Below are 13,961 nucleotides of genomic sequence, written 5' to 3' on the forward strand. Positions count from 1 at the left end.
TTCTTGCCTTTCAAGTATCTCTTTTTCTCCACACATCTAGTCAGCTGGGAGGATCCCCTCTTGCAAGTGATCAAGGGCAGTTTATTGGCAGGTGAGAGCCCTGCTTCTCAAGACATAGATTTGCTTTTGTTTTTTGACATCGTTTACAAGAATTCTCAAAACTTTTCTTCTGTTTCATGTAAGTTTTCTCTGTCTGTGAAATAATCCCACATAGTGTGAAAGCTATTGAAATATTTGATATGTATCCATGATACATGCGGCTATTTAGAGGGGAAAATTAGGCAGCTGATGTCATGAAGCTGATCGTCTATCATTAGAGCTACATGGTGTGGATGAGCAGCACGCTCGAATCCTTGTACATTGCCTGCCGCGGCTTACTCAACATTTTCCCTGTTTGTCTACAATTGAATTTTCCATTATAGGATCCTGTGAATGTGCGCTTTTCAATTAAATGTAACTATGTGCAGTTATCATCTTACAGTATCAGCCTGGGACAGGGCGCCATGTCACCACCATGTCCGTCTTCTGTACTTATAGCGCTACTATATAATTCACGGACGTGTACTGTTAGACTGTCATTCAAACCCAGATTTCGGTTATTAAAAAAAAACAACTAACCATATAAATATGGTAAAATCGATCATTGAACCACTGTCTGCAGCTCCATGTCATGTGTCCTGTAGCACATTTATAGAACCTATTAAACTAATGTTAGTATGAAACCGGAAACGTGAAAATGTAAATCTGAATATAAAATCCTCCTATTTTAGTGTCGCTCTGGTGCTGATGATGACTTTTCGTTTTTGTTTCATGTTATTGGTTTACTTTGCACTGGTGATATTAGCTGTAATTTTCCTCTTGGCGTTGGCTATACATCCTCTATAGATGGGAGCGTACGTCGGATTTCTATACCTCTGCTAACGAGAAGCGTGAGAATGTTGGTTGTTGCTCTAGACCATTTAATGCAGCTACATGAAATCCAGCGTCTTTCTGAATGAGGTCTATGGAAGGTAATTGTCCAGTAGTATTGATTTAATTGCCTGCGTTTATTTGTGGACTCCTAATTATTGACTGGAGGTAAATTTAATAGAGCAGTCTTTATGAACCACTGCCGATGCTGTTTAACATAATGAACTGCATCATATCCCTTTAGATCATTTTCAAGCTCATTTTATTCCTTGGTGACAACAATAATGTTTTAAAGACTTATTTTTTTTTTTTTTTTTTTACAGCCCTGTCTTATGGTTTAGGGTGAAATAAAAACTGGGGAGTGGGACGTTACCATTTACTAATCAGTAATTGCTCTTTACAGCTTAACTGCAGGGAGTCTGTAACCTTCAGTGAACCATTAGTTCATTTATTGTTACCTTCCATTAAGATTTATTTTGGGGAGGGGGGATCACATAGTACTTGAAATGTGAACTCTTTAATTGAAGAGGTTTATTTCTCCTTTAATTAGAATTTTTTTCTGCATTTGTTTTATGTGCTGAGCTGTCCGTATCCAACGATTAATATTCTAAATGTGCACTCCAGAATGCGGCTGGATGGGAACACTAGCGAGCAGTTATCAGACAGCGGTGCAGCAGGGAAAGCCTCTCCTCCACCTTTACTCTTCAGTTAACTATTGCCTGCATCATATATATCGAGGTCATGTGTGTGATGCGTGCATGTGATGTTAGGTAGTCGGTATATACTGCATATATAAAACCCACTACCTTAGATCACACATATATTCTACTGCAACGTTGGACAAAAAGATGGGATTATTTATATATGTGTATATATATATATATATATATATATATATATATATACAGTATATATATGTCATCTTTTTGTCCAACGTTGCTGTAGAAGCCGCAATCCAACTGGTTCAGAAAGTTGGGTGTTTCCCGAATTTAAGGGTATGTTCACACGCAGCATTTTTTTCTGCAGAAAAGAAGCTGCATTTACAGTACCACCAATAGCGGTGTGAAATGTCATGTACCCGCTTGTTATATTTTTATCCTAACCGAATTTGAGAACTGCTGTTTTTTTTTTTTTTTTTTAACTCTTAAGCGCATCAATTCTTTCGGCGTTTCCGTCTCATATTCCCACCCATAGAAAGCAACGAGGAAAGGGCAAAAAATTTGCAGCAATCAGGTTTTGTTGCATCTTTGCAGCATTTTTTTTGCTGCATTTTTGCTGAAGATGGGGCAAAACCTGCGTTTTGAATGCAGCATTTTTTACTACTAGAAGGCCAAGTTTGGGCTGCTGAAAAAGAACATGTGTGAACATAGCGATGTGCAAAACTCACTACACTTTCTACTCAATGTAATGAAAACTTTATAAAATGACATTTGATGCCCAGATTTATTTTCTTCTTAAATTTCTACTAAAAAGAAAACGTTTGATTCTTGGTCACAGTACAATCTTTACGCTATTCACACTCCGTAGTTACAAATTCTGGGCGTATACACATTGCTACATTACAAACTTAAACCTGTGGGTCTGTCTAGTTAGTATATCAGTGCTGATGCCCAGTTCACTTAAAAAAAAAAAAAGTTCATTATTTCTAATTACGCTTTGCAGAAACAGCAATTTCCCAATATTATCATCATCGTCAGAATTACTTTCATTGTAAGAAACAAAAATAAAATGGGACTATTGGGGGCATTTCATATTCCCAGAAGCTTTACAGCGAGCCTATCAGCCTGCCCTTCCTCTCATGAGCAGCAGTCTATAATCTGCAGATGAGAAGCAGGCGGCCTGGCAGGGATTTCTCCTGATCTCCTGTGTGCCCTGCTCCACTTTTTTCGGTACGGCAGTCTATAGTATTAATAATAATCTATATGAAAACTGCTGCTTATGCAAAACAAGCCCTTATATTTTCATTAAATTACCACCAAACCAGCAGCTCTCATTGAATGCGCCATTTCTTATTCTCTTATCATTTTTAACTTTCGGTGGTCTCTCCTGCAAATTTGTATGTGTGTGTGTGTATATATATACACTCACTGGCCACTTTATTAGGTACACCATGCTAGTAAGGGGTTGGACCCCCTTTTGCCTTCAGAACTGCCTCAATTCTTCGTGGCAGAGATTCAACAAGGTGCTGGAAGCATTCCTCAGAGATTTTGGACCATATTGACATGATGGCATCACACAGTTGGCGCAGATTTGTCGGCTGCACATCCCTGATGCGAATCTCCCGTTCCACCACATCCCAAAGATGCTCTATTGGATTGAGATCTGGTGACTGAGGAGGCCATTTGAGTACAGTGAACTCATTGTCATGTTCAAGAAACCAATCTGAGATGATTCGAGCTTTATGACATGGCGCATTATCCTGCTGAAAGTAGCCATCAGATGTTGGGTACATTGTGGTCATAAAGGGATGGACATGGTCAGCAACAATACTCAGGTAGGCTGTGGCGTTGCAACGATGCTCAATTGGTACCAAGGGGCCCAAAGAGTGCCCAGAAAAAATTCCCCACACCATGACACCACCACCACCAGCCTGAACCGTTGATACAAGGCAGGATGGATCCATGCTTTCATGTTGTTTACGCCAAATTCTGACCCTACCATCCGAATGTCGCAGCAGAAATCGAGACTCATCAGACCAGGCAACGTTTTTCCAATCTTCTACTGTCCAATTTCGATGAGCTTGTGCAAATTGTAGCCTCAGTTTCCTGTTCTTAGCTGAGAGGAGTGGTACCCAGTGTGGTCTTCTGCTGCTGTAGCCCATCTGCCTCAAAGTTCGACGCACTGTGCGTTCAGAGATGCTCTTCTGCCTACCTTGGTTGTAACGGGTGGCAATTTGAGTCACTGTTGCCTTTCTATCAGCTCGAACAAGTCTGCCCATTCTCCTCTGACCTCTGGCATCAACATGGCATTTCCGGCCACAGAACTGCCGCTCACTGGATTTTTTTTCTTTTTCGGACCATTCTCTGTAAACCCTAGAGATGGTTGTGCGTGAAAATCCCAGTAGATCAGCAGTTTCTGAAATTCTCAGACCAGCCCTTCTGGCACCAACAATCATGCCACGTTCAAAGGCACTCAAATCACCTTTCTTCCCCATACTGATGCTCGGTTTGAACTGCAGGAGATTGTCTTGACCATGTCTACATGCCTAAATGCACTGAGTTGCCGCCATGTGATTGGCTGATTAGAAATTAAGTCTTAACACACAGTTGGACAGGTGTACCTAATAAAGTGGCCAGTGAGTGTATATATATATATATTATGTATATACTTGTGTATACAGTGTATATAAATATATATATATATATTCGTTATACTGTATCAACAAAAAAAGTAACCGGTAGCTAATACAACTTGGCAATGGTTACAGAACATTTCTTTTTGCCAGATTTGAGATAAAATTTCTCTTTCATTACATAGAACTATGCTTTACTCAGAAATACTGCGGCATTCAGGGTAAACCTAGTTTTATAGGCGAGTCACAAATAAGGAGAGACCGGTCAATCAGTTCCTAACTGGGAGGGGACCAGCCCGACGGACATGGGCTCTAGGACTTTCAGTATTTCATGTTGCCTGTGGTTTGGACTTTATGAATCTTATGACGGGTTACCTTTAATTTTGATGATAGCGATTTAATCGAGTGAGAGCATGAAGAAAAAAAACGCTTGTGAACAATATTTTGATGCAAACCACAATGCAATGACACTCAGTGGGGCATATTAAAATGTTGGTGTAGCAAGAGCTATAGTGATGCTTGTAAGTTTGTGAATCCTTCATAATTTTCAATATTTCTGTAATAATTTGACTTAAAACTACATCAGACTTTCACACAGCTTCTAAAACGAAACAGAACCAAAGTAAACAAATGAGATAAAAATATTAGATTTTTGGGGCTTTTTTAATTATTATTATGGGAAATGATCCTGTATCACATGTCTTTGAATGATAAAATGATGTGAACCTTTGCTTACAACATCTGGTTTTGACCCCTTCCCTATGCAGCAATTACTGCATCTAAACGGTTACAGTAATTGTTGATTAGTCCTGCACTTCGGCTTGGAGGAACTTTAGTCCATTTCTCCCCTCAAAACAGATTAAACCCTGTTGTGTTGGTGGACTTTCTTCAATGAACTGCTTACTTCAGGTCCGCACACAACATTTCTGTAGATTTGAGGTCAAGACTACTTTATTCTTCTTTAACCATTCTTTTGCCTTGCTGTATGGATTGGCGGAGTCAAAACTTTGTAAACTTTTCCAACCTAATGAGCATCAACAACTCTTCTGAGGTCCTCAGAAATCTTCTTTGTTCATGCCTTTATACACTCCAACAAATGTGATTTGAAGCTCAGATTTTGATACATCCCTATTTTTTTTTTTTTTTAAGTAAAATAGGTTGCCCACTCACACCTGATTGTCATCCCATTGACTGAAAACACCAGACTCTAATTTCACCTTCAAATTATGAGCTATTCCTAAAAGTTTTTATACATATGCCTTATACAAATTTGAGAGTGAATCATTTTTTCTCAATTAAAACCTCAGTCTAATATCTTTGACTCATTTTTTGTCAAATTTATGCAAAAATAATAGAAATAGAAAATTCGAAATTGTTCACAAATAATAATAATCTTTATTTTTTTTTATATAGAGCTATCCTCTTCCGCAGCGCTTTACAGTTTTGCACACATTATTTTAAATATTGATGAGCAAGTATACTCGTTGCTCTGGTTTTCCTGAGCATGCTCGGGTGTCCTCCGAGTATTTTCGCGTGCTCGGAGATTGTTTTCGTTGCCTCAGCTGCATGATTTGCGACTGCTGGACAGCCTGAATACATGTGGGAATTCCCTAACAAACAGGCATTCCTCACATGTATTGAGCCTGTCCAGCAGCTGCAAATCATGCAGCTGAGACGACAAACTAAATCTCCGAGCACGCCAAAATACTCGGAGGACACCCGAGCATGCTCGGAAAAACCCAAGCAACGAGCATACTCACTCATCACTATTCATAAATGTTCAAGCACCACTGTACATACCACATACTGATTGTAAAATACTATGTACTTACCAAGCTGTACCAACACAGCTTACCACCGTGTAATCCTGTGCATAAATAATGTATAGTGTAATATTTAAGTAAATAAGTGACACATCTTTGACACTAATATTTTTTTAGTGGATTGATACACGTGGTATTCTGTCTTCAATGCAATTTATAAAACCGCCATAGTTACATTGATTACTAAGCCCCAATGTGTTGCCCTAAAGTACATAATTTAATCTATGAAATTATACAAGTCTTCTTGACCCCCATGGTACACCCTAAAGTAAGTGTACATCATAGTAAGGGTGCTTGTGTATGGGGTGGGCTAATCTCCAGATCCTGCAGGTGCCAGTTGTGCTACCCAGCCGGCATCCGAATGTAACTGCAACACCAGAGCTTGCCTTGATCACTGCTCTTTACGAAATTAGATGCCAATGTCATTGACTTATCACAGTAAATAGTATAATTGCAAGTGGGCTAATGCACCAGCTCTCATTGGCCACTCCCGCAATGAGACCGTTGAGATCCACTGGGTCACCGTGGCGGAGGGGTCCCTGAGGAAGGCCCACTTTGTGCTGAATTTAACAATATGTGGCAGTACTGTATTATTGTGGTATATAGTATAAGTGATCAAATGCACATACTACAAAAGAAGTGTAAGAAAAGCCAAAATAAATAAGGTTTGAAAAATATATAAAAAAAAAAATAACATATAACAGTTTAAATGCATTCCTTTTTCCTAGTTAAACCATGCCAAACATAAATAAAAATGTCAGATTTGCGGTTTTTCAATGGCCGCACCTCCCCCAATAAAAAGTTCTAAATGCGTCGTATATACATCAAAATGCTACTAATAAAACCACCTCTTAAAAAATAAAGCCCTCATGCAGCTCCATAGACAGAGAAGAATTACGGGTCTCAGATGATAATGACACAAACTAAAAGTTCCAAATGTTTACTGCTAAAATCGTAAGTAAAGCTATACAAGACCTGAGGAATCACATCTCCAGGCCATTTTTACCACACAATCAATGTTGGAAATACAATACTTGAAAAAAACAAATCTGCCATTGTTTTTCACGTTTTCACCCAGGTGTTAATTTTTTATGATTGTTAGTACATTATAAGGTAAAATGAATCCAAGAATGCAAAAAAATCAACAGGAAAAAAAGTTCTCATTCTTAGAAAAGGAAGAGGGGGAAAAGTAACCAGAAAAAACAGAAACTCGTCCTGTCGAAAACGGATATTATAACTGTATTCATAGATTCCTTATCATTAGGTTAATTTCTATAGTAACAGAAAAGACTTGGATATTTTGAAATACCGGTAGTCATTTTGCTGTGAACATCAGACGTAGCTTAAATTTCTTGTGTTTCGGTTATCCACCACTACCACCTTCTGGTAAGCGGACATTACAGCACACAAGTGCGAAATATTGTAGACTGGAATCCTTTATTCTTGTATTCGACAGCAGAGATTCTTACCGTGAACCCCTTAATTCCAACAATACACCGCACCATAATCTGGGAACCCATAACTAACTGAGATAGCCAAGACTTCCCAAATGCTAATAGAGGACTTCTGCTTCTGCACGGCTGTCTACTCCCTCTGATAAAGAGTGAGTTTCATAGGGGAACCGTAACTTTACGATGTTCTGCAATGCTGCAGTATAACATGCAGATAAATATATATTTATACACAATCACCGGACCATGTCTCCTATGGAGAGTAAAAATTGAAAAAGGAAAAAGTTAAAACAAAATTAATATATTAAACATATATATAGTAGATATGTTTAAGTTACCTTCTTTATCCCCTACAAGAGTAAAATTTAAAAGCAATGTTAAAAATAAACACTTTTATGTGTAAAAAAAAAAGTATGATTTATCAAAAAATAACATTATATAAATCGTACGTTAAACACCATTAAGAAGAAAAAAAAATCGAAACTCCAGAATTATTATTTTTTATTTTTAATTCTTACCAAACACGAGGTTTTGACTTTGACTTTTTTATTCAATAAAAGTATGATATACTTCCAATCGTGACATGGAAAATCATATTGCTAGGTCATTTTTTTATTTTTATACAATATGAAGTTCGGAAAAAGAAAACTCAAAAGCAATATTTTGGGGGTTTTTTTTATCACCCCACACTTGGAATTTATTTCCCTATATAGATTTTGGATGCAGCTTCCACATGTTATGATATACTATGAACCCAGGCTAAGAAAGAAGATACAACTTACTGGATTTGTAATATTACAAATATTTTTATAGAAAAACTACAGGTGCTGATTGGGGGGATCCAGGTCGGGGGAGCCCCATTGATCTCTCAAAACGCTGCTCTGATGTCTGCAGCCCCTGCATGAGTTGTGTACACAGGATGATGTACAGTTTCAGTAGAAAGACAGTGGGTCTGTACATTCCCTCACAGAGCGGTGTACGGACCCTTAGAGTTACTATTGAGCCTAGTGGTTTGGAGAGATAAGTGAGGGTCCACACAAGGAAAGAAAGTCACCTCCCGTATAATCGCTTGTCAAATTTACATGCATTGCTTCAGGTTAAGCAGCAGAAATCTACATGGCTAGGGATTAGCACAAAGCATAATCCCTTTTACCCCTTCCTGACAACAGGGCTATTTTCTGTTTTTTCATTTTCTTTTCTTCCTCCCCTTCGAAAAGCCATAACCTTTTTATTCTCCGTCAACATACAGTTGTACATAACCCGGCAGAATTTTTGCTTCTTGGCCTTTTTTCAGAAAATATTAGTGATAACACCAAAACTTTCTCTCCACTCATGGATAGTGGTTGGGTGAAGCCACTTATTGTTAAATTGTGTTTTCTCTTTTTTTTTAAAATCATAATAACAACCCAAAACATCCAAATGACCCTGATCAAAAGTTCACATACCATGGTGATTTTTGCCTGATAACATGCACAGAAGTTGACACAAATGGGTTTCAATGACTACTAAAGGTGACATCCTCACCTGTAAACTATTTGCTTGTAATCACTGCGTGCATAAAAGCTGACTGAGTTTCTGGAATCCAGATAGACTCTTGCATCTTTCATCCAGCCACTGACGTTTCTGGATTGAGAGTCATGGGGAAAGCAAAAGAATTGTCAATGGATCTACGGGAAAAGGTAGTTGAACTGTATAAAACAGGAAAGGGATACAAAAAAATATCCAAGGAATGATAATGCCAGTCAGCTGCGTTCAAACTGTGATTAACAAATGGAAAGTCAGGGGCTCTCCGAAAACAAAACCACGGTCAGGTAGACCAACAAATTTTGTCCACAACTGCCAGGAAAATTGCTCGGGTTGCAAAGAAAAACCCACAAATAACATCAGCTGAAATACTGAAGTCTCTGAAAACTAGTTGTGTGGCTGTTTCAAGATGCAAAATAAGGAGACACTTGAAGAAAAATGGGCTGCATGGTCGAGGCACCAGAAGAAAGTCATTACTGCATAAATGCCACAAAGTATCTTGCCTACAATACACAAAACAAGTCAGAAACAAGCCTCAACATTTCTGGAACAAGGTTATTTGGAGTGTTGAACTTTTTGGCCACAACCATAAACATTACGTTTGTAGAGAGGTCAGCAAAAGGAACACCATTCCTACAGTAAAGCACGGAGGTGGATCATTGATTTTTTTGGGGGATGTGTGAGCTACAAAGGCACAGGAAACTTGGTCAAAGTTGAAGGAAAGATGAATGCAACAAATACTGGTGGCAAGATAGCATTCCCACTGACGAAGGATAAGAATCTGAAAGTCGCGTCGGGGTAGACGCACAGACCCAGGAAGCATTACTCTGCCACTCACTGGAGGTAATTCTGTATACATTTGGTATCTTCTTTTTGATAGCTATCTAGCATTCTATCTCTTGTTATGCGTTTTTCCACACTTGTGTGCCTTATATGCATTGCTGCTCCCTATATTTGACAATTGCTACCAACTGTGGGTTGCTTCAGGTATATATATATATATATATATATATTACCTAATATTTATGACAACCATGGTCAATTGTTTTACCTAATGCATGTTTTAAGCGCAACCATATACATTGATTTATGGCAGACTCTCCCGCTATTTTACTCTATTGTTTGATATTGTTGTTATGATGCCTATATTGCGGGAATCTTTGGCTTCTACGTGTCTGTGCCCCCTTTTTCAGCTGTGCGATTGTATTCATGGTTGCACCTCTTTTGTCCACCATTTGTCTAATTTGTTCAATAAAGCTATATATTTTTCCACATACGATGGACTCATTTATCGTCTCTCTGTTTTCAAACCTTCTCCTTTGTCCTTTGCCTAGCGACCAGTCCACATTTAGGTCCAGCCATCACGTCAGCATTAATTTAATTATTATAACCATATATATATTCTCACTGATTTTTTCTTAAATGCTGCTTGCTTTCATGAGTATTTTTTGTTAATGAGCCCCACACAGCCTTCTTATATACAGCATGAGCCCTACAGTCTCTCCACATGAATGAGGCCCCACACAGCCTCCCATATAATGCATGAGGCCCCCACAGCCTCCCCATATACTGATTGAGCCCCACACAATCTCCCCATATATTGCATGAGCCCCACACGGCCCCCCTATATACTGCATGAGCCCCACACAGCCTTCCCATGTACTGCATGACAGTATACAGCCTTCCTATAGCCTCCCCATGTGCAGCATGTAACCCCTATAGCCTCCCCATGTGCTGCATGTCACCCCCATAGAATCCCAATGTGCTGCATGTCACCCCCATAGAATCCCCATGTGCTGTACATCACCCCCATAGAATCCCCATGTCCACCCCCATAGAATCCCCATGTTCACCCCCATAAAATCCCCATGTTCACCTCCATAGAATCCCCATGTTCACCTCCATAGAATCCCCATGTTCACCTCCATAGAATCCCTATGTTCACCCCATAGAATCCCCATGTTCACCCCCATAGAATCTCCATGTTCACCCCCATAGAATCCCCATGTTCACCTCCATAGAATCCCCATGTCCACTTCCATTGAATCCCCATGTTCACCCCCTTAGAATCACCATGTTCATACACATGAAAAAAACACACCACATACTCACCTCGGTATGGTTCCCAGGCTCCCTGCTTCTGTTGCCGTCTCCGATGCACTGACTCTCCGGCGATACACAGCTGACGCAATGAAATGACATCTCGTCAGCTGTTTCACACGCTGATTGGTGGAGGAAGTGGCCGGAGACCCCTATTCCAACAATGCTTTCTTCACCTAGGGAGACAGCGAGCGGACACGGTGCGACCGACGGACCTCAGGTTTCCAGCCCCACAGCTGTCCAGGTCTGCGGCCCGGACCGAGACAGCCAGAGGGCCAAATGTGGCCCGCAGGCCGCACTTTGCCCAGGTCTATCATAGACCTAATGGAAAAGAGAAGAATTAGCTGGGTAGAAAGGCAAAATGAGCAATTGTAAGTACACAGTGCTATATAATATGATGGCTGCAATATATTAAGAGGATAAAAACTTTGATGGGCGTGCTTCTTTAAGATAATTTTTACGATACAGCACAATATTCTTTGCTGTAAATAAAGTGATAGGTGGAGAATGGATGAGAGGAGAATATGTTGATTCGTTTCAAGAACATTCAGAGATTTTATACGGTGCAAAGTACAGTTAGAGTAAGCGTCATTTTAATTTTTATTTAATAAATCAATCGTACACATGAAAATAAGCAACTTTGTAATATATGTTATCAGAGAAATCTGCTTCTTTCTCCTAGATTGTTCTTTAATTCTCAATTTGTGGTAAAATCTTTAACATCTTCATGACCGGAGGTATTTTCCTTTTTGCTCCCCTTCTTCCCAGAGCCATAGCTTTTATATTTTTCTGTCAATATGGCCACGTGGGGGCTTGTTTTTTGTGGGACAAGTTGTACTTTTGAGTGACACCATTGGTTCTAACATATCATGTACTGGAAAACGGGAAAAAATTCCAAGTGCGGTGAAATTGCAAAAAAAAGTGAAATTCCAAAATGTTTTTTTGTTTTGCTTTTTTGCTATGTTCACTAAATGCTAAAACTGACCTTCCATTATGATTCTCCAGGTCATTACGAGTTCATAGACACCAAACATGTCTAGGTTCTTTTATATCCAAGTGGTGAAAAAAAAATTCCAAACTTTGTTAAAAAAAAAAAAATTGCACCTTTTTCCAATACCCATAGCTTCTCCATTTTTTGTGATATCGGGTTGAGTGAGGGCTTTTTTTTTCTTATTTTGGTGCAAATACAAACTTTTGATCGCCCGTTATTGCACTTTAATGCAATGTTGCGCCAACCAAAAAAAAATTAATTTTGGCGTTTTGACTTTTTTTCTTGTTACGCCGTTTAGCGATCGGGTTAATTCTTTTTTTTATTGATCAGGCAATTCTGAACTCAGCGATACCAAATATGTGTATGTTTGAATTTTTTTTTATTTTATTTTGAATGGGGGCGAAAGGGGGGTGATTTGCAGTTTTATTTTTTTTTTATATATTTTTTTTTTCTTTTGGTCCATGGGAGACAAGAAGTTGCCATAACCCGATCAGCTCTGTTACATACAGCCGATGATCAGGTTGCCTGTATGTAGCAGAATTGCTGACTTGCTATGAGCGCCGACCATGTTTTTGGCTGTGTTTGAGCTGAAGCATCTTCAGACTAATCGCTTTTCTTGTTTCTACTGTTACAGGTTCCCTTTGCCTCTTCTCTAATCGACTCTGTCAGAACTAAACTTAGTGAGAAAAACAGACTGATAGAAGAATATATGGCACTAAAAGTGAAGGAATCCAGGTGAACGTTGCTAAAATGAAGTGATGAACGCACAAGAAGATTCACCCAGAATAAAAGAGGACTACTCTGACGTGATAGTGCTGTATCTGCCATTATTTATGCCATTTCTGTCCTGGACATCTGTGATTCACACAGCGGATGTCCCATACATTCAATTTGTTTCTGTATATTCTATCTTTCACATGCTTTAAATGTCTATTTTATAAACTATTTATACTAGTTTTTATTTTTCCATTTTTTTATCTTGATGTGCAACGAAAAAGTAAAGTTTCTTGTTTTTTGATTGTTTTTCTTTCTGTTCACGTCAGTAGAGTACACGGCCAGTAATGAACAATGTGAACCTTTTTCTTTCTAGTAGCAGATTAGATGAAAGTTGGTTGGTTGTCCTGACTTATTCCAGACGGATGGGCAAATTGCTGCTAAATCTATATTAGTACACTTAGGGGTAAAAAAGAATTCACTAATTATCCCCAAAAGAAGCGAACCAACACACCATATATATAAAAAATATTATTTTATTGAATATCAAAAATATTCCAATTTTAATAAAAATTACAGACTACATAATACCTTACTCATAACATACCCCAACGGGGAAAAATGCACAGACCATGAACACGGATAAATAATCCTTCTGTTAATAATCATAATATTCCTGTACAATTCATGGAATAAGGCAACAAGACCAATATTATAATAATCCTAAATAGGAATCAATCTAACCTTGCCGTTATAAGACGCCACTAAGTTTTATAGTATGCAATCATAAGTCTCACTCTAAATATAAAAATTCAGGGTAATAAGAAATCCTATGAGGTTATAGAGATACGACATAATACCAGCACCATATAAAGCCTTCATATCGACAAAATCGGGGAGGATTAATCTAACCCCGCTGTGAAAAGCACCGATACAACATGGGCTAAAATAAACTTAGGACACATAAAATGACAAGGTAGAAGAGCTATCAAACTGATAATTACCTTAGACCGGATTATGCAGGTGTAAATAATCCTGTGCACAGATCCCCGCGCCCCGACGCGCGTTTCGCCCTCTAGCTTCTTCCGGGAGCGGGGATCTGTGCACAGGATTATTTACACCTGCATAATCCGGTCTAAGGTAATTATCAGTTTGAT

The 13,961-nt window shown here is 38.8% G+C and overlaps 1 protein-coding gene across 4 annotated transcripts in view; it reads left to right on the forward strand.

Moving 5' to 3' along the window:
• CNTLN (centlein) overlaps positions 1-13,108 on the forward strand; it is a 494,856-nt gene extending 481,748 nt beyond the window's left edge. For 3 of the 4 annotated variants that reach the window (XM_073552475.1, XM_073552476.1, XM_073552477.1), the window contains exons 27-28: positions 11,280-11,470; positions 12,725-13,108. In XM_073552475.1, the coding sequence (XP_073408576.1) occupies positions 11,280-11,470; positions 12,725-12,746 (213 nt within the window). In that variant the 3' untranslated portion in view covers positions 12,747-13,108. The remainder of the gene's footprint in view (positions 1-11,279; positions 11,471-12,724) is intronic. The other variant, XM_073552478.1, reaches the window with a different exon arrangement.
• The last annotated feature ends 853 nt before the right edge of the window (positions 13,109-13,961 follow it).

Source organism: Dendrobates tinctorius, unplaced genomic scaffold (genome assembly GCF_039654945.1).
Source record: "Dendrobates tinctorius isolate UK_male_01 unplaced genomic scaffold, ASM3965494v1 ptg000191l, whole genome shotgun sequence".
In the NCBI taxonomy this organism is placed as follows: domain Eukaryota; kingdom Metazoa; phylum Chordata; class Amphibia; order Anura; family Dendrobatidae; genus Dendrobates; species Dendrobates tinctorius.